The following is a 19,298-nucleotide window of genomic DNA, read 5'->3' as shown; positions in this document are numbered from 1 at the left end:
GAGGGGACCGTGTATGAATAAGAGGTAAATAACTGGGGAGGTTGCACGTGCGTGCAGGTACAGAACATGTGAATGAACAGTATGGTCCACAGATGCTCAAGGCTTTTTGTGGTGTTGCAGCCAAGACAGGGCTGTAGACACCTTTTCCATTATACTGGCAGGTACGGGATACCTTTTGAAATCCTCTCAGAAAGCCATTTGTGCAGCTCACCTCAGCAGGTGCAATGATCTAGCAGCTTATTTTTACTTTATTGAGTCCCTCTTGCAACCCTTGCTTGTGTGATGAGGTGTTACTCTACTTGAAGGTTCCCCTAAGCAGGCATGTGTTAACCCAATTCGGACCAGTGCTTCCAGGCAGCCTTAAAAAGGCCCTGCCACCTACAAAGATTAATATTTAGGATTTTTCTGCCGCTGCCTTTTAAAAATCCTGGTATTTTTGTCTCGTGTTTATGCATAGGTATATCTTCATCTCATTAACATTGGTGATTTAAGGCCATCACACCCAAACCTCCAGTGGGTACCATGCTGTCCCTTCCACAGGACGCAGACGTGCTTGTGTCTTCCCATCATCTGTTTAATTCCCTCTTTGACAAATCAGTTCCACTGTTGGACAAATAGTTGTGTTTCCAGCATTCTGCAGAATTTTCAGGATTTTTGTTAAGTGCATGCAACAGCTGGATTTCAAGATGGCTTAATGTTGTTATTTGCTTACTTGGCTTCCTTCAGATAGTTCCTTTAATTCTTCATTCTTTGTGATGCTTTGTGGTGCAGTCTCAGGCAGTCACAAGGTGCATCCACCTCGTCTTTTTTTGGGTGTCTTTATTTTAATTCTTATTGGACACAGTGGTCTTTCCATCGTGTATTGAGAAATTAAGTGGAGAGAAGATTTTTACTGTCACAGAAGTGAAATAAATCATCTAAATGCACAAAAGAGACATCCTTTTGGGATACTTTTCTTTCAAGCAATGTTTGGTGAATGGTTTTTAGACGATACCCTTTGGCAATGGCCAAATTTAATCTGGAACCACAATTCTATAGACAATAAATTAACACTTATCTGGTGAAGCCGGCCTGGTGAAGGCGACAGTTGAGTGAGGCAGCTTATGGGAAGTGTGTCCTTTTTCTCCTCTGATGTTTGGTGACAGTCAGAGCTTTGTACCCTTCACCAGGACTGCAGGCAATGGCTGGACTGCCGTACAATAGCTCGTTCATTCCCAGTCCAGTGGTGGAGCAGTAATTAGCAGTGAAGATGTTTATGAGTCACTGAAGACTGTAGGGCACTGCATGTGCCGAGATTGTTTTCTGAAGGAAAATGTCATATAAGTGGAAGTGGTGTTTTTGTGGATTTGCATGGGTTTTGACAAATTCGTGTCTTGAAAAAGGCCTCTTTGTTGGGACATGCTGTTTCGCAACGAAAAAAATTGGGGAGGTTATTTGGAAATTGGTTTTATAGGAATCACGTGAAATCAACAGGTTGTGTCAAAAACAAACTGAATTCATTAGAGATCTGCCAAATGAAACATTTTCCATGAGCTGAAATCCTTTTAGAGGGGAGCGAGGCGTTACTTCCTATTCATCTAATTTCGTTTTACAGCAGATTTTGCCTTTTTATCCCAACTAGTGATGAAAAATATGTCAAGATCTTGAATGTGGTTTTTTTATTTTTTTTTTTATTTTTTTTTATTGGGGATAGGAAAATGTGTATTGCAGGCATCTGTTTATCCTGAGCTGGGCGACAGCAGTGATTGTGAGCCTTCCAGGCAAGGGTCCAGGGGAAGTGAGATTGAGTGAGGATTTAGAGGAGTGAGATATTAAGGCAGGAGGGGATGACGTTCAGAAGGAACCTGTCAAGAAATACTCCTTACTCTTGGATGTGCAAGATGATGATGAAGCAGGGGAGGAGGGCGAGATAGACCTGTGTTGAGCTGTAGGTCTCTTTCAGGCCAAGCTATAAGGTCATGTGTAGTTACACGCATTTTCAGTGCGGTTGAGAAGATGCCTGGTGTCTCAAAATTGGCAAGTGTAACACAAGCCACAGCAGCCCTTTGTTTTAGAGGAAAGAAGTAAAAAACCTCCACAATTAGAAATTAGAGGAAAGAAGTATAAAACCTCCACAATGTGTCGGGTTTATTCTTCTTCCTCCTTTTCCCATAGAAGCCTTTTTTCCTTCTACATTTTTTTCTCTCATGGAGAGGGCATTTGATGTATTTTAAACGCAGTGGCTCTGTTCCAGCTGTAGATAGTGGCTAATGACAGGGACAAGGAGCAAGAACACAAACAGACTGCTGTGGGAGAGGGCAGGAAAAAAAAAAAAAAAAAAGCATGGCTTATGCTTACCCTAAAAGATGTAAAACACTCACATGGAAATAGCCCAAAGATGTTTTTTATTTTATAAGCCAAGTCCCGGAGGCGTCTTAAGATTTTATCCTTGTGCACATCAAAATTTTTTGGGGGGAAATCCTGCTGTTTCCTACTGGGCTAATTTTTAAGGTCTTCTACAGCAAACATAATCAAAAAGGGATTTTAGTGGTGCTCCCTCAGTTTGTTTTCTCTCTTCTCTTCTATTCTTCCACCACCTGCCTGTTCCCTCTTTGACCTCCTTTTGGTCATGAGCACGGGTGTGGGGATTCCTTGTAGGGTGCCATGGTGCAGAGCTGTCTCACTGTGCTCCAGGAGACCTCAGCCTGGGCAGAGGTTCCCATTGGAGAGGGACACATTTTCAGAGACTGTAGTGATAGGACAAGGTGTAATGGCTTTAAACTAAAAGAGGGTGGATTTAGATTAGATGTTAGGAGGAAATTCTTCCCTCTGAGGGTGCTGAGGCCCTGGTCCAGGCTGCTCAGAGGAGCTGGGGGTGCCCCAGCCCTGGCAGTGCCCAAAGCCAGGCTGGTTGGGACTTGGGGCAGCCTGGGTTGGGGGGAGATATCCCTAACCATGGCAGGGGAGTTGGAATAAGATGGGCTTTAAAGTCCCTTCCAACCCAAACCACTCCCTGATTCCGTGATTTTATGATTCTACGATTAACAACCCATTTCCCTGTTACTGGATTTAAAACATTCAGATTCCTGCATGTTCATTACACAATGTGAGTTGTTTCATATCACACGGAGACAAATTCCTTTCTGCTCTCCCTCTCCCCCAGGTCTGGTGCTTGCTAGGAGCACGCTGGAAGCAGGACAAGGGTTGATGGCTTAGTTGCAACACCTTGGACATATTGGGTTTCCACGTATGCTGTAGGGAACAATCCTGCACTGGCAGGTGGGTGGAAGGGATAATCTAATCAGTTGCTTCCATCTCTGTAATTATCCCTCACATGGCTCAGGCATATTGTGCGTTTCTCAGGCAGGAAAGGGAATCAAGTAACTTTATAGTGCAACCGCGTGAAAATCCACTCAGAAAACGTGAGCCCAATTACTCAAAATCCTTTCAGGGCTCTTCCCTTCGCTTCTTTTCAAAGCCTTATTCAGAATGAGCCTGAAGTGTTTTCTAAGACATCCCAGCCTCTCTTAATTCCATGTTGAAATTAGAAATGGTTTGGGAATCTGCATGCCTCCAAGCAGTTGGGGTGTATCCAGATTTCAAAGCCAGGGAGCTGAACCCAAACCTGTGATTTGAAGCCTCACAACTCTTTGAAGTGCTCAAAATCTGATTAAGGAGCTGGGTTTTGCAACTGGTGTCCAAGGCTCCTGCAAACAGGCTTGCTGCAACCCGCACTGATTGCAGCCAAATTCCGTGTGTTTGTTTGCCACCATCATGCTTTTGTAGCGAATAAAAATCATCTGGAGACAAATCTAAAGAAGCTGATCTGTGGAGCAGCATGTGGATTGTATGACTTTCAATACAAGTCAACCACAGGGAAATGCATATCCTGTATATATTCCTGTTTCAGAGCCTTCTTGGAAGAAAACACCCTATAACTCATCTTTTAACAAGGTAGTTCAGTTTCTCCTGCCTGAAGAATTTGTTATCAGCTTCAAGCAGAAGATAAATAATAGTAGATTATAAAAATGGGACCTCTTTTGTGAGAAAAGAAGCAAAAGTATTAACCTTCTTTATCAGTAGGGTGCAACGTGTCGTATTTCAAAGGCTGTTTAAGGTCCCATAAGGAATCCAAGGCAAGGGAAACTCTGCCATGCATACAAAAGTCTCCAGCCCCCGAGGCCTTGCAGAGATTACTGAGCTGTTTATTACTGATCTTTCCCAGAGCAGCCTTGGAGCCCAGCGAATGCGGCTCCCTCCTTGCTGAAGATGGGAAGGATCTCTCTTAATGCCGCAGAAATCAGGCTGCAATGTCGTGCTGAAGCTAGGTTGCTCAGCCACCACTCCTTAGCTGACTCTGGCCATGAACGTGGCCATCCTTAGGTGGCAGCTCCTTGCTTATGTCTTGGCTCTTTTACTTCTGCAATACAAAATATTTGGTCTTAACTCTTTCCCGAGGTGTCTCATGCTGATTTGTTTTGTTGGATAGGAACATGCATGGAGTTACCTGAACATGCTGCAAGGAGTTAGTGACTGGTGGCTACCTCTTTGCCATTTTGGTGGTCCAGATATCCAGGCTGCTTAAATGCTATGAAGAAAGGACCCAATGTTATTCAATGTTCAATGACAGCCCTTTGTTTTGACCCTGTTAGTGTCCAGTCATTCTGCTTTTTTTTTTCATCTTCCTGAGTGCTTTGCATTGTGTTACTATGTGGGCAATGAAATTTCTTAGCAGAAGCATCCACACTTAGAGGGGGATGAGTGGTAGTTATGGGTAGACAACATCATTTGGTGTTTCTTTTTTTAGGTCCTCCTTAAGTTTCCATCACTCAGTGAGAGCACAAGGAACAATATGCTGAGCTTTGACTTCGAGTTCGTTATAATTTGTGTGATGGTTTAGTAACTTTTGGAACTGATGTTCATGGGATTCAACAAATAGCAAATAACTAGCAACAAAAAAATCCTCTGTGAGTGTTCCAGAAGTTTAAACCATAGAAAAGTCAGAGAAATAGCTCCTTTCTGTTCCTTCCACCTGCCATTCCCACCTTCCCAAGGTAACATGTTCGTAATTGGCACCAATTTCAGTGGTTGGGCCAGCTGTACTTTCTTGGGCTTTTTCTCATTAAAGCCCCAGGGAAGTTTGAATCCTTCCTGCTTTGAGAGACCTGAATTTGACCCGAAATCATTTGTAAATAATGAGCGTTCTGGTGGTTAAATATAATTTCACATAGTAAAATTGCAGTGGATAGTGAATTTGGGGGGGGAAAAAAAAGCCAGCTCTCCTAAACATATTTAGTCCCTTTGCCTCAAACTAGGGCTGGGAATGGCTCCACAGAGCCTGATCATTTTAGCAGTGAGACTGAACTGAGAATACCTGGCCCGTTACTGAAGGTGTTTATCTACTCTCTAAAAAACAGCTTCTGGAACAACCCGTTCCAGAGCTTTACTGTCCTTAGGGCTAAATTTGTCTTAACCTGATTTTTTTTATTATTATTTTTTATTTTTCCAAATCCAACCAGTCATTTCTTGTCCTCTTTCCTCTGCGTATAAAGAACATTTGTTCTCTCCTTTTTGCAATAATCTTTTGTAGATGGGGAGTCAGCTCTTACTTCTCTAAGCCAGTTCCTTCAACCTTTTCTGCTTTCTAAACTGCTCCTCTGACTCTCCTGGGAAGGTTCCCACATTTATCTGGATCTTTCTCAAAGTGTGTTGCTTGCTTTGCATTTTAATCCACCCTCACAAAACGCTCTCGGTTCCTTTTGCCCCGGCATTATCCACAGGCTTGTAAGCTTGCTCTCTGTTCTTTAATGAAAATACAGGCTGGTTCCAGGATCTCCCTTGACATCTCCTTGCTGACATGAAGTATTGATAACTCTCTTTTGTACAGTTGTTCAGTGTCAGTCTCCAGATATTCCTCATGGATGAAAAAGCAATTTAAAAGTAGTTAAGATCCTGCCCTCGAAATCATACATGAAATTGTGCACTTTGATGTATTTTTAGCAGTGCCCATTGTTTTACATGCTTCCTGGGGGACTCAAATTATTTTTCTTTCCTTTATGTACTGCTGTGCAGCATGACATTACCGGAGCAAAGGGCACTAGAGAGACGACGAGGAACTTGATCTAAAAGAGAGAAAAGAAAGTATTTCTTTACACAGCAGTAGTGTCTTCTGGGACTTGTGGCTGCTGGAGTTCATGGAGACAGGTGGTTTCCCTGCGGTCAGAAAGGGATGAGACAAACCCATGGCCAACATGCCCACAGGGGGATCCTCTGAGGTCAAACAGGAATGTCTCTTCTGTCATCCCTAACGCAACAGCCCAGATGCTGGTGGAGTACGAGGGGGAAGACTGCAGAAAGTGGACAGATTTGTGTTTTCTTCTCTAAATAGCATCTCCCACAGCCATTGCAGAGTGCTGGGCCAGGCAGGACATTTCTTAGGTCCTTGTAAGCAGCTCCCACATCTCACTCTTGCAAGGCCCTAAAAGATCTGAAAACACAATCCTAAACAGGATGGTAGAAGGTGGATGGTTTGCAGGTAGAGAACTCACTGATCTTGTTTTTGACTAGAAAATCTCACTCGAGTTCTCCTAGCACATGGCTTGGGTGGTTTTAAGGAGAGCTTGAGCAAGCTGCCGTTCACTTTGTGCTCCTGCCTGCTGTACTTAAGATTTCCAGCTGAAATTCCTCCTGCAGCTCACTGCAGAACAAAGCAGAAAACCTCCTCCCCCCCTCTGCAAGAGAGAAAAATGGGTATTTTAAAATGCAAATCCCCCTGGAGGTAACAGTGAGATGGCTTAGAGATGTGAGACGGGGAAGACTCTTAGAGGTGCCAAGATGTCCTTACCCATCCATGCCAGAGACCACCCCTGTGATGAGGCTGTTGGGGCTCAGGGAGTGATGCACGGCAGTGTTTTCACAAAGAGGGCTGGAAGGGGGAATTTTGGACAAGCAGATTGAGCAGGATTTGTCCAGTCAGCAGGGCTGACCTCCTCCCTTCTTGCTTGAAGAAGGACAAAGCACCGTGGCAACGTGAAAGCCTGTTCCTGAGCCAGGACCTTGGCTGGGATTGTGGCCGAAGCATCGTTTTTCACCGGTCTTCCAAGTGCTGCTAGAGGTTACGGTGTTGTGTTAAGATGCAATCGCCTGTGTTCATGTTTTCTCTCCGAGACTCGGGAGGAGGGCATTTCTCCGAGTTGCTGGAATTGTGCTGGACCGGGCCCAAAACAAATGAGACTGAACTTAACCCATCAGCAGGGAGCCTGCTGAGATCGCAGCCGTGGGCTCTGAAAGCAGATGCTTGGGGGCAGCTTCTGTGGGTAAACTCTGGTCTTCGGGCTCCTTTGTCTTTCTCCACTTGCTTTTTGTATGGCTAGTTACAGCTGAGAAACTAACTTTGTTTCAGTTTGTTTAAAAAGAAAAAAGAAAATCAAGATAATTCACCCATGACTATAATTTAAAACAGAGAACAATATGCCTGGTTAGTGGCATTGTCAGAAAAGCTTTCTAGAAACACATTTAGGTTCGGGATAGAGTCAAAAGCTTTGCTTTGGCTCCTTACTCCTTCTTCCTTCCAAAATGTCACTGTTCCTTGATTCCAAACTGAGGGAAGCTTGGAGATTTTGGGTAAGATTTTGTTCTTTTCCTATATTTCAGGCTGAAAGGGATGGACACAGCTATGGGAAAGCCCATCTAGGTCATTTTTTCCCCCCTCAAACCACAGGAGTTGGGTGCAAGGAAAGGGTGATTCCCTGAACCCAGGCAACAGGTGGAAGGGCTTTGCTCTCTAAACAGGATAAATTTGACTCTCTGGTGGTGAACTGGAGCCAGAGTGGCACCATGTCCCTTTCCTTGGCCATTTTAATGATTTTTTTTTGCACAAGGGGGCAGGGACACACCGCACACCCAGCCCTGTGCTCCTGCAGATTCCCAGTCCTCACCAGGGGAACCTCCACGCAGCAACTTTTCTAGCCACCGGTAAAGCTGAGTAAGGTTGTCAAATTCCCTCCCCTCTTCTAATGTCACCATCCCTATATTTGAACCTTTGCTCTGAATATTTAATGCATTTACAAATACATTTATGAGGAGTCATTCGGAGGTTTCCTGGCAGAGGGGCCCCGGCCCCCAGGGCAGTAACAACGCCTTTGGTTCAGCATTAGGCAAACACACTTGGTGTGGTTGCAGACTTTGCCTTCGGTAGAGGCTTTCAAAGGTTTGTAAATATTTACACACACTCCCGAATGAAGGGGAGAAGGGGGGGAGCCTTTAAAAACTGAACCTGGGGAGGAATGCAAGTCAGAAATAACAAACAGGAGGCCCGCCTGAGTCAGAAATAAATAAGAGAAGAACAAGAACAAAATCCCAACACCTCATTAATCCCATAACTTCTCCTAAAGCATTACCTCATGAGGAATTCCTATAAATCTCATGGATTTGTTTTCATCTATTAATGGAGTGCTCAGCTCAAGAGTCCGAATTTCTCCTTTCCCTGCCCCAAATTTGCCTCAAACTGTTTCTGTCCAAAATACCCAGACAGGATGAGATTTAGGAGAAATGTCAGCAATCTCCCTGCAATCTTCAAATCGCCTTTCTTGCAGCAATGTCAAGTCTCCACCAAGTTCACAGGCTCACCGTGTTGGGTGCATAATGAGATCTTTTACCCTAAAGCATTAGTGTCCAGCCAGGCATCTGACCAAACATGAACACTTTCACCCTGGGCTATCTTTACAGCCCCTGGAGAAATGGCATCTCCAGGGCGTGGTTCATTTCATCCAAAAGTCAATGCTTGTTGTGTTTTCACATCTACCAGCTTGGAGTATTTTAGGAGAGTGTGATAGCTGATCTTTGAGGTTGGCTGAGGATCCAGCTCTTCAGTCCCTTCCGAGGCTTCTCCATGCTGGTGATCAAGGAAAAAGATTCCCCAGTTCGTGGGTTATTTCCAAAAACCTCAAGCCAGCTGCTTGCATGCATTTGAAGCAAGGGAACCCCACACAATGCCCGACTTATCCCGACGAGCCTGGCTTTAATTAAAAGCAGAAGCAAAACAAGCAGTGAAAGGCCGTGTGATATTTGGCGACTTGTCATCCTGCGCTGCGCTCCCGCTGTGCTGCCTGCTCCTGGGTCAGGGCTCGGGGTGGGACAGGGGCAGCTCCCCGGCTGCTTCTGCTGGGCTGGGACACACTCGGAGGGAAAAATGCAGAGTCCTGGCCCTGCTAGGATCGGTTGTAATTTCCCTGAGAGGTTCAGGGCTGAATAATGGCTGTAGGAGTCTGCTCAGGAGCTTTCCCTGCCTGGGATCATTGGCACGGAGCCTGTGCAAACACTCTCTGGCTGCAGGGTTCGTCCCCTATGATTTTCAGGTTAGGTCGTGCTGGACAAACACCGGTGTTTCTTCTTTAGGGCATCATCTTACCCCAGCTCCTTTCAGAAAGCCTCAGAGCCTGCCTGGGGATACACTTTGGTAGGGATGATGAGTTTATGGTGTGGTGAAGGTATCACGATACCTTTGCTTCTTGGCTAACTGGAGCCAGTTCCTGCCCACCTCGGACAACAGGCAGCCTGAATCCTTTTAAGCCTGAACTGAGGGGCAGAAGTGGAATTTAATGTTATTTTGGGAGCAGGTGATCACAGAACCACAGAGTGTTTTAGGTTGGAAGGGACATCTGGAGGTCATTAAGCCCAAACCTCCTGCCCAAACGGGACTTTATGGTCATAGAAACAGAACCACAGAATGGTTTGGGTTGGAAGGGACATTAAGGATCATCTAATTTCAATGTCCTGCCATGGTCAGGAACACCTCTCACTGGGTCACATCCCATCCAACTGGAGCTCTTCTCAGCCCTAAGCAGGTTGCCCAGAAAAATGCAAGTGCAACCCTGGTTCTCCACTATGCTGCCTTCACCTCACAGAGCCATCAGACCCCAGCACCACCACAGACACTGCCCCATCCTTGGTTGGGAAAGCCCCGCTGGCGTTTACAACAGCTCACCACCTTTCCTTTCTTCCAGGCAATGCAACAAGACCTCCAACGGGAGCGACAGCTGTGACCTGATGTGCTGCGGCAGAGGCTACAACCCCTACATGGACAAAGTGGTGGAGCGGTGCCACTGCAAATACCACTGGTGCTGCTACGTGACCTGTAAAAAGTGCGAGAGGACTGTCGAGAGATACGTGTGCAAGTGAAAGCCCCTCGCTCCGCCCGGGAGCTGAGACGCCAGCAGCACCCCAGCACTATTCAGAGAAGAGAAAACATTTCCCCGACTAGACGTCGTTCATCTTGTAAAGACACGGACTTGAAGACAGATGGTAGGAGGGCAAAAAAAAAAAAAAAAAAAGGCAAAAAAAAAAAGCAATCATGCCACATAAAAATGAGACCCTTAAAAATGTAAAAAAAACCAGAAGGCTTTTCCCCACCAATAAAATGCTCTCTGAGAAGACAAAAACTCATTTGGGATGGTATCTTCTTCCAAAATATTTCCTGTGGTTGCCAATTATGTCCAGCCATCAAGTGCCTTAATGTTTTGAGAAGCAAAATTAGAAACTTTTCCTTGGGGAAGAAAAGCAACACCTGCCTGAAAATAACCAAGGCTCACACCTGCTTGTGCCTTCTCACAGAGGTACCAAGTCTGCCTTAGGACCATCCCAGAAGCAAAAACGCTACAACTGTTCAGCAATAACTGCATTTGTTGCCAAAGACTTAATTTTTAGCGCGGAAGCATCCACTCAGGATGGTAAAGGTGGAAAGATTTCAGGTCCATGCCCTGAAATGACTAACCCGTTTTAACCTTTCTTTTAAGCAGGTCTGTGACTTCCCAGTTACTGCTACGGGAAAAGCTGTCCCTGAGTTGTCTGGGCTGGATGGGGCTTCACACTCAGCCATGGAAAATAAAAACAACTATGGGATGCCAGAGACAGTGAGAGTAGGGCACGCTGAGAAGGATTTAATGGGGTCCTTGGGTTGCAGTGGGTCCATTAGGATAAAGTACAAAAGTGAAGTAAAAATCCAGTGGAAAAAAATAAGAAGAAAGCTCCTGCTCTCTTTCTGTCTTGCCCTTTGGCAACTCACATTTGTTCTGCCACACTGGGCCATCCAGTCCTTAGGGAAAGGTGCCACTGCCTCTCTCCCCCTAGCAAAACTATTGACCCAGCCCCAAAAAACACAGAGAGCAGAGCAGGTCCAGTCCTGGCACGAAGACATGCAGGGTAGCATCTATTCCCTGCAGAAAGGAGTGGGAACACATCAGTCCTTCGCATGGCCCTGCCCTGGCGCAGAGAAAACCACTATGGGTGGCTGTACATATTTTCTTTTGTATGCAGACATACAAAAATATTTATAAGATATATCTTGCGCTTTCCTCTACTCTTCTTCCTACGTAAATATATCTATATACTATAAACAAGCCTTAACAATAGTATGAAATAAATGCTGAAGTTACTGGTGCATCAGCAGAATGTTAGCTTATTATGTTTCACTCAAGGACATTGTTTCCTACTTGGAAAGCAAACCCCGGTCTCCCTCCCAAGGACAGGAGAAGAGCAAGGCTCGAGGCACTCGCTGGCGTGCGATCGATAAGTTCCTGTATTCCCTGTTTCCCCAGCCTCTTTATTTTGAGCAGAATTAGCCAAGATACAGTCAAGATAATGAAATGGAGCACTTGGAGGAAGGAAGACTCACCGTTCTTGTTCCTTTTTTTTGTTGTTGTTGTTCATTGGTTAAATACCCCAGTGCCCTCAGGGAGTGCAGTCACAAACATGACTGATGCTTCTCATGGGTGGCTTGTTTCTCACTCCTGAGTGCAGAGAGATGCTGTGCAGTGGAGGTTTTAGCTCAAGTTCAGTTGCTTCACCTCTCTTTTTTTGCTACGGGCATTCACCTCTGTGCCTCTGTTAGGAAAAGGGACACTGGAGAGGGATGTCTGCTCCAGGAGAAGGCTGTGAGGTCCTTCAGATCATTTTTGGGGAGCCTGCTCTGCAATCAAAGTCATGTAAGCAGCCAGCAACTCACTCCTACACAAATGTGGGGACAGTGGCACTTCCCTAGAGGGAAACACTCTTCTCCTTTTCTTCCCAACCAGCCACTCTCTAGGAGCCAACCGCTTCTGACTTGCCTCTGACAGCACCAGGGAGCTAGCACAAAATAGCGTGGTGGGCTGTAGAGCAAAATTAGAGATGTTTCATTCTCTAGCATTGCGTGCAAGCAAAATTAGAGATATTTTGTTCTCCTCAGCTACTTTGCTTTGCTGTAATGGGTTTGGTCTCCTCCCTGCCTTTCCCTCCCCCAGCCCCGAGGAGGCAAAAAGAGGCCTTTGGTACTTTGTCAGTGGTTTGTGTTATTGTCACCCCATAAAAGCTGGTGGACTGAAATGTCTCCGCAGCACGGTGTGATGAGCGGTTGGGTGTCTTTAGGCTGACATGCAGACAGGTCGGTGGCACGGGTCCCACTGCTCTCCAAAGCCAGAATTTGGCTTTGTTTGATATTGTAAAGACAAAGTCAGCTTTCATTCTTTTAAGGAATTTTCTTTTTTTAATTCCAGTTTCTGACGAAGCCAAGGGATGTTCTGACTGAAGGAAAACTTGAGCATTTCAATTCTGTGCTGTAATGACTTTTTCTTGCTCCCTTGCTGATGTCTTGAGTCTTTGGGCTTGGCGCAAAAAATAGCGAGATGGAAGAAATGCTCCGTATGCACATTGTTTTCAGCTGCATTTCACTCCTCCAATGTCAGGCCCTTGTTCCTCAGCTGCTTTTCCCATGTCAGGCGAAATCTTATCTTTGCAGAACGAGAGAAGATGTGAGTAAGCCTACCAGGCATCTGCACGTCCTCAGACCCCAAGGTGGGAAGTGACCTCTAGATGTTGAATTGAAATGGCTGCAGTGCTTGGAGGATTGTGGTTCGGTGCATCCAGGCTCAAAATCTCTTCTTGCTCCTCCCGAAATCCTTCACAACTGGCTTCATCTGTGCTTTGCTTCTTTGAGTCACTGAGGCCCCAGCCCATGTCTTAGGCTGTTGATGTATGAATCAATGCTGCTACGCTCCTTTTACCATAACTCCCAAGTTTCAGAAACCTTTTTCTTCTCTTCAGTGACTGAACCCTAACCAGCACCCTTTGTTGCACAGCCCTGTTTCATCCCACAAATTAGGACCATCGAGTTCCTGGTGCTCTAGGTGCTTTTCTCCTGGCATCACCATCAAAGTGCAGAGAGAGGTTTACCCAGAGAAGCTGTGGGTGCTCCATCCCTGGCAGTGCCCAAGGCCAGCCTGGATGGGGTTTTGAGCAACCTGGTGTAGTGGGAGATGTCCCTGCCCATGGCAGGGGGTTGGACTTAGGTGATCTTTGAGGTCCCTTCCAACCCAAACCATTCTGTGATTCTATGAAAGAGGCCAGAAGGGAGAAGTGCTCTTGCTTGCAATTGCAATGCTCAGTGCAATGAGAGTCAGAAATGCAGCTGCCAATTAATTCTCTGTGCATGTATGGCCTGAAAGAACATTTGCCACAAACCAAATTTGCAGGTTTTTGCAAGGAAAATGTATCCCTAACAGCAGAGCAACACCTCACATACCAACCCTGTTGTAGACTTCAAGACTTCACTCCAAAACACAAAGGTCTTTCATCTTCTGAATGAAATGGCTTTAATTAATGTGAATGTCTTTGTAGGGTGATGCTACAGTTCCCTCTCTCCTAACATGCCCTGCTAGGTCCCAGCAGCTGGCATAATTTGGCTTAGCTCCACATCCTACTATACAGCTTTGTTACATTAGCTGGGAAAATTCAGCTGATATATTCCCATAAACATTTCCCATAAACCATTTCAAAATATTGCAATATTACCCTTGAGGGAAAAAAGACAAGCTATCTTGAAAAGTATTATGTTGGTGGCTTTGTAGCATTTATTCGTTCGGAAAAAAAAAATGAATTTCCAAAAATCCGTGGTTTAATAAAACAGCTTGTACTTAATGCTATTTCCAAATCTGAGGATTTAAACCTTGCACGCATCCAGCTGGCTTTATACTTTTTGATGAATTTCCCCCATCCTCACCCCCTTCCAGCTTTATATCATTTAGGTTGCTCCCCAAGGTAGGCAAATGACATTCATTATAGAAGACTCCCATCCAATTTTTTATTTTTTTTTTATATTTTGGTCTGCAAAATGGAAAGTATCTTCATCATGCTCAAGCAGGCACCCTGTGAGTGTTTCATGTACAGCTACAAAAGCCCTTGGTGAGGGGAGAGGGAGGGGAAAGGAGGCACAAATCAGAATACAATTAATTGTGCCTTTGTCAGGAAAGAGATATTAGAGTCCTCAAGGGACCATGGCTGCTTTCTGCTAGAAAACAGAACCATGAGCATCCTCCCAGTGAGCCATGCATGCAGTGCACACCCCAGGTACCAGCCTGGGGAAGGTGCTGGGAGGATGCTCTGGAGGTACAAGGGGATGAGGGTAGCAGGAGGAAAGCTCAGCCCTGGGCTTTTCCTTCTCCTGCACTTCATTTGCAAACAGATTCCTGATGGGATCACTCCAGGAATCAAACAGAATCCAAGCAGGAAGCAGTGAAGCCATCCTGCATGGTCTGGAGTCATTTTTTCTCTCCCAAACCAAAATCCTAGCCAGTCCTTCTCTTTACCATGCACTCTACCACCTCATCCTTGACTCCCTCACCCCACCACAAAGAATTTGCCTTCCCTGTGTGGAAACACCATCATTTTGTCCCCAAGAGCAGACTGGACCCAGACTTTGTCCTCCTCACGTGGGAGACAGAGCAGAAAACAAGACTTGGGAGAGGGGGGAAAGAACAGGAAACTTGAAATCCACCTGAGATTAATGACTTTAACATGCACAACATGTTTTGTTTTGCTTTGTTTTCCCCTCAGGAGCAGTTTCATCAGTCAGATGGAGTTTGATTAAATATTTCAGCAGAGCTATGGTTTATTCATCTAGAACAAAAGTTACCCCCTGTTCAGGGACGCAGCATTCGCTTTGTTTCCTAATTATAAGAGCAACAATAATAATAAAAAATAATAACAATGGTATGCATTGTGGATCGTTATTTTGTTGTTTGTTTGTTTTTGTTAAAAGTGAAAATGTGCTTTTGTCTGCCTTGTAAATATGAAATGAGTTATTTTAAAGATCATGTCTGTGTTATGTGGAGTTGTTTTTTGTTTTGGTTTGGTTTTTTACTCCTTTAAGTGGAAATTTTCAAGGTTTTCACCAAAACCACATGGCCTGGAAATGTCTCCTAAAAAAAATAATTAAAAAAAAGCAGAAGAGGGTGTCACATAATCGAACGACACCAGGAGCTGGGGCAGGAGGGGAAATGCTGCAAACACCACATCCCCTCTGCATGTGGGGATGAACCTGGTGCAAGAAATCTGCTGTGGGTCGCTGTGCACGGAGAATATGCCCACCCACACCACACAGCCACAACCCAAATGGGGACTGCTCACCCTCTCCGAGCTAAACACGTGTGTAAGTGCTCCTCTGGACCAGGGCCAAAGTGCTGAAAACCTTGGGAGGACTGAAGGGCGGTTATCGATACCTCAGATCTCTCTAAGTGGTAACTGCTGACAAACACGGGCTTTTTGAAATGGAGAGGCACATTTCTTTCTGATTTTCTAGGGTTAACGCAGGGCCCCAAATTCATCTGGTCTGGGATCGGAGCTGTGGCATTGCTTGGTGGTGATGGACTATGAAGCTGGGTTGGAGCAAAGGTGGGAGATGAAAATAAAAGCAGGTGAAATCAGGTAGGGGTCTATGCCATCTCCATGGGTCTGAGTCGAGGCAGAAAAAACTGGAAGGGAAGGGGAAAAATAAACCATTGGAAAAGCTTTGTAGCTGTGGGAACAGTGTGGGGACATCAGCGAGGGATGGAGAGCCACTTGTCTCCCCCATTTCTTGCCAACTCTCCCAACCCCATTTTTGTCTTAATCTGGAGGCTCTGGGAGCATGTGGCAGCTCCGCCTCACCCTCCCCAAGCATCAGCTGCTTTCTCTAAATTAATGTGGAATTTCATAGGAAAGGGAGGTTTTTTTCTTCCCCTCTGTCTTATCCTAAATTTTCAAGCTGTTTAGGATGAGCTGCAATAAAATGGATGATTATAAAAATCACTAATGGCAGCAACTGCACCAACAAAGAAAACCAACTGGTGGGCAGAGCTCAAGGCAGATTCCTCCCGGCTCTGGCAGGCTGATCATGCAAAGGAAGACCCAAACCCTGCTTTGCTACGAGCAGACTCTGCAAGCATGCACCACCTGCAGCTCCTTTCCACTCCACTACCTGTTCGAAACGCAATTAACTTTACAAAGTGCTGCACGTGTCAACCAGGGCCGAGGTCAGGCAGGAAAAACGTTTCCTTTTCGAAACTCCAGATAGACCAAATGCTCTGTCCAGGGCTGCTCTCCTCATCTGGTTTGGACAGATTAAAATACCACCTCCCTGCTCACCTCTGCAGGTGCTTCCTTCCTTGCTGCAGGCAGCGGGTGAGCACAGGCTGGAAATATCCTTGCACTGAAAAAGCAAAAAACAAAAAACACCAAAAACCTGCATATCCACGCTTGAGGAGCAGCCCTTGGTGTGACGTAAAAGCGTCAACCTGACAGCTGCAAAGAATTGCTTGATTTAAGGCAGTCACAGCTCCCCAGCTCGCCCTGACCTCCACGCATAACTCTTCCTCTGCTGAATGCAGGGCTCCCCTCGGCAGCCTGCAGGGAAGCATCTGGTACCTTTTGAGGCTCTGCAGAGGACTGCAGGAAGGACCTTGGCCCCACAGAAGACCCCTGTCCACCTAGGCTGGAAGGGGAAAGCCCAGGGGACACCCCAGGGTATTTCAAATAGCTCCAGCATTCATGCAATTGGATTACATCTGTGCATCTGTGGATACTCAGGCACACTTTCTTCCCTCCATAGCACTGGTCCCAAAGGCTCTGACGGGCCCATCACGGACTAACAAGATGGGTGACACTCCAAAATCAGCTCTGCAAAGCCATCTGTAAGCTGATCCTGCCTGGCACAGGCCAGCTCAGACCTCCAGACCACAGGATCATCAAGATGGGCTTCTGAGTTAAAAAAGGGCTTCAGTGCAAAGTCCCGGGTTCTTGAAAGCTCTTCACCTCTTCTAACAGCACCCAGATTTCTGAGTAAAACACCCCCAGATCCTGGGAAGTCAGATGAGATTTATCCTTATCTGGATGCTCAGCGTAGAGATCCTTCTGTTTTGATGTTTGGTTTTGTTATGAACCAAACAAATAAGATGTTAGGCCTAGCTGGACTATTAGAACCAGAGCATGATCCTAAATAGCTGCTGTGCCCAGGATGATTGCAGCTGACATCTGTTATTTTACATAAATTGCTTAAATACACTTCTAAATAAAACAACAAAACACAGTAGGTGATATCAAGTACTGTAAACATCTAAATGTGGCTGGTTAGATTCACTTTTTCCTCTTCTCTCCATTAGAGGGAACATTTTCGTCTCGGGACTTGCAGATAATTCCGAGATAACCAAAGAAGTTAATTCTCCTGGAGTTTACTAAGAAAAACAAACCATCCATGCACCCTGTCCACTTTGTGGTTGCAACCAAATGTCAGACTCCAGTCCCCTGAACTTGACCCATATTGTTAATTGCTCTGGTACAAAGCATAATTTTTTTCCCCCAGCCATTAAAGAGGCTATTCCCGATAGTAAAATGTAAACAGAGAAACTTCAAAGAACAAAATGAATGCCATACAGTAACTGTGTTTTACTGGATTGCTGGTAGAGGATTTCTCCTTGAAAAATATTTTCCATTACTCTATGTGGTCTGGTGAACAGCTTAAGTGCCCTGGCTTACCTTTAGGAGACTTAGATAAGCCGAGAGATCTCCCTGCATAGAAATACACTGATCCTCTTCTCAATTTCATCCTTTTCTCCTCAAAATGATCCTGGTCAGTCTAATGAGATTGACCTTGTTTCTTGTTGCTTATATCCTGCTAATGCTTTTGAAAGCTTCTCTCAATGGTGTGTATATTGGATGAAGCACAGGAGAATAGGGGAATCACAGAGAATAAATTGAAATACTCCGAAGCCAAAAATCCTGCACGCAGGGGCTGGCACTTCAAAATGCCTTTCAGGCACCTACATTCAGTAGTGAGACTTGAGTGTCCGAGTGACTGATATCTTTCTGTGCCTTTTTATTCTTTTTCAGCCCAGAACAGCTGTTTATTCCCAACTTTACAACTGACGTAAATGTATAATTAGGGTAGATGTAAATGAATGGGTCCAGGAATTCACCATAATTTTTCTTTAACAACAATCCCACCCTCTCCTGGCACAAGAAAATCTCCTCCAAGCTTTCCTTCTTGCCTGGGTCCCACGTTGTATGAGGTGCTCCCGTACAGACAGGCACCTGGTTGGAGAATTATCTCATGAAACTTCAGGTGACTGCAGTGAAGATGTCTACAACTGAGCTAACTCGGCATCATCTTGCTGATGGATGTGTGCCAGGGAGGCACAAACTGGCTCCATACCCTTTACAATGCTGTTTTTTACCCTGCTGTGGGGTAGGAATATATGAATTGTTTTTTACCTGGTTTACTTCTGAGCTCCAACTAGACTAATTCTGGATTATAACCGAATCCAAGACTGGTCCTGCTGGGTTTCCTCCTCAGGGATTTTCCAATGCTTCAGCTGAGGCTAGGTAACAGAGCTATGAAGCTATGATATGTTACAAATCTAGCGGAGGTGGGTTTATATTTATCATTGCCCTGTAACTAGGAGTGACACACACAAAAAAAAGATTAAAGTAATAAAACCCAAAATAGAACATCTTCTTATAGTTTTTATTTTTTTCTTTCTTATTTTTTTTTTAAGGACCAAAGTTTTCAACTAGGATTTGCCATGACAGGATAAAGTACATTTTCAGACTCAGCTTCTTAATGGGCTACATCTGCTTAATGTAATTTTGCATCTGAACTGTGTCTTGTCAGATGCAAGCACAGTCAGGGCTGCACTCAGCAGTACTCACTTTCTCTGGAATCAGATAAACTCAGCCCAATAAATTAGTTTTACTGCTCTCACTATCACCCTGTTATCATTGTGAGTGATTTAGTCTGGGCTTCCCAAACTTCCCCATTCCTTCCCAATGAAAGGAATTGAACCTCCAAAGTCATATTTATATATATATAAAAAAAAAATCTTTCCCTCTCTTTCATTTTCTTTCTCTCTTTTTCTTTCTCTCTTTTTCATTCTCTCTCTTTTTTTTTTCTTTCTCTCTCTCTCTTCAATGACATGAAGTAGTTCGGTTACAATTTTTTAAAGTGCAGGGTTTTTTTGCTCAGAGGGAAGTTATTT

The 19,298-nt window shown here is 45.0% G+C and overlaps 1 protein-coding gene and 1 long non-coding RNA gene across 3 annotated transcripts in view; one reads left to right on the top strand and one right to left on the bottom strand.

The window, feature by feature from the left end:
* Positions 1 to 15,003, top strand: part of WNT11 (Wnt family member 11) — a 28,760-nt gene extending 13,757 nt beyond the window's left edge. For both annotated transcript variants that reach the window (XM_068692984.1, XM_068692935.1), the window contains one exon: positions 9,984 to 15,003. In XM_068692984.1, the coding sequence (XP_068549085.1) occupies positions 9,984 to 10,158 (175 nt within the window). In that variant the 3' untranslated portion in view covers positions 10,159 to 15,003. The remainder of the gene's footprint in view (positions 1 to 9,983) is intronic.
* Positions 15,004 to 15,172: 169 nt separating this feature from the next.
* On the bottom strand, positions 15,173 to 18,326 carry LOC137861704 (uncharacterized). The gene is made up of 3 exons (XR_011099799.1): positions 17,800 to 18,326; positions 16,414 to 16,477; positions 15,173 to 15,761 (listed from the first exon to the last, which is right to left on the bottom strand). It is a non-coding gene; the product is annotated as an uncharacterized lncRNA (long non-coding RNA).
* Between the last annotated feature and the right edge of the window lie 972 nt (positions 18,327 to 19,298).

This window comes from Anas acuta, chromosome 1, assembly GCF_963932015.1.
Source record: "Anas acuta chromosome 1, bAnaAcu1.1, whole genome shotgun sequence".
Classification (NCBI taxonomy): domain Eukaryota; kingdom Metazoa; phylum Chordata; class Aves; order Anseriformes; family Anatidae; genus Anas; species Anas acuta.
This window is presented reverse-complemented; position numbering and strand designations above follow the sequence as displayed.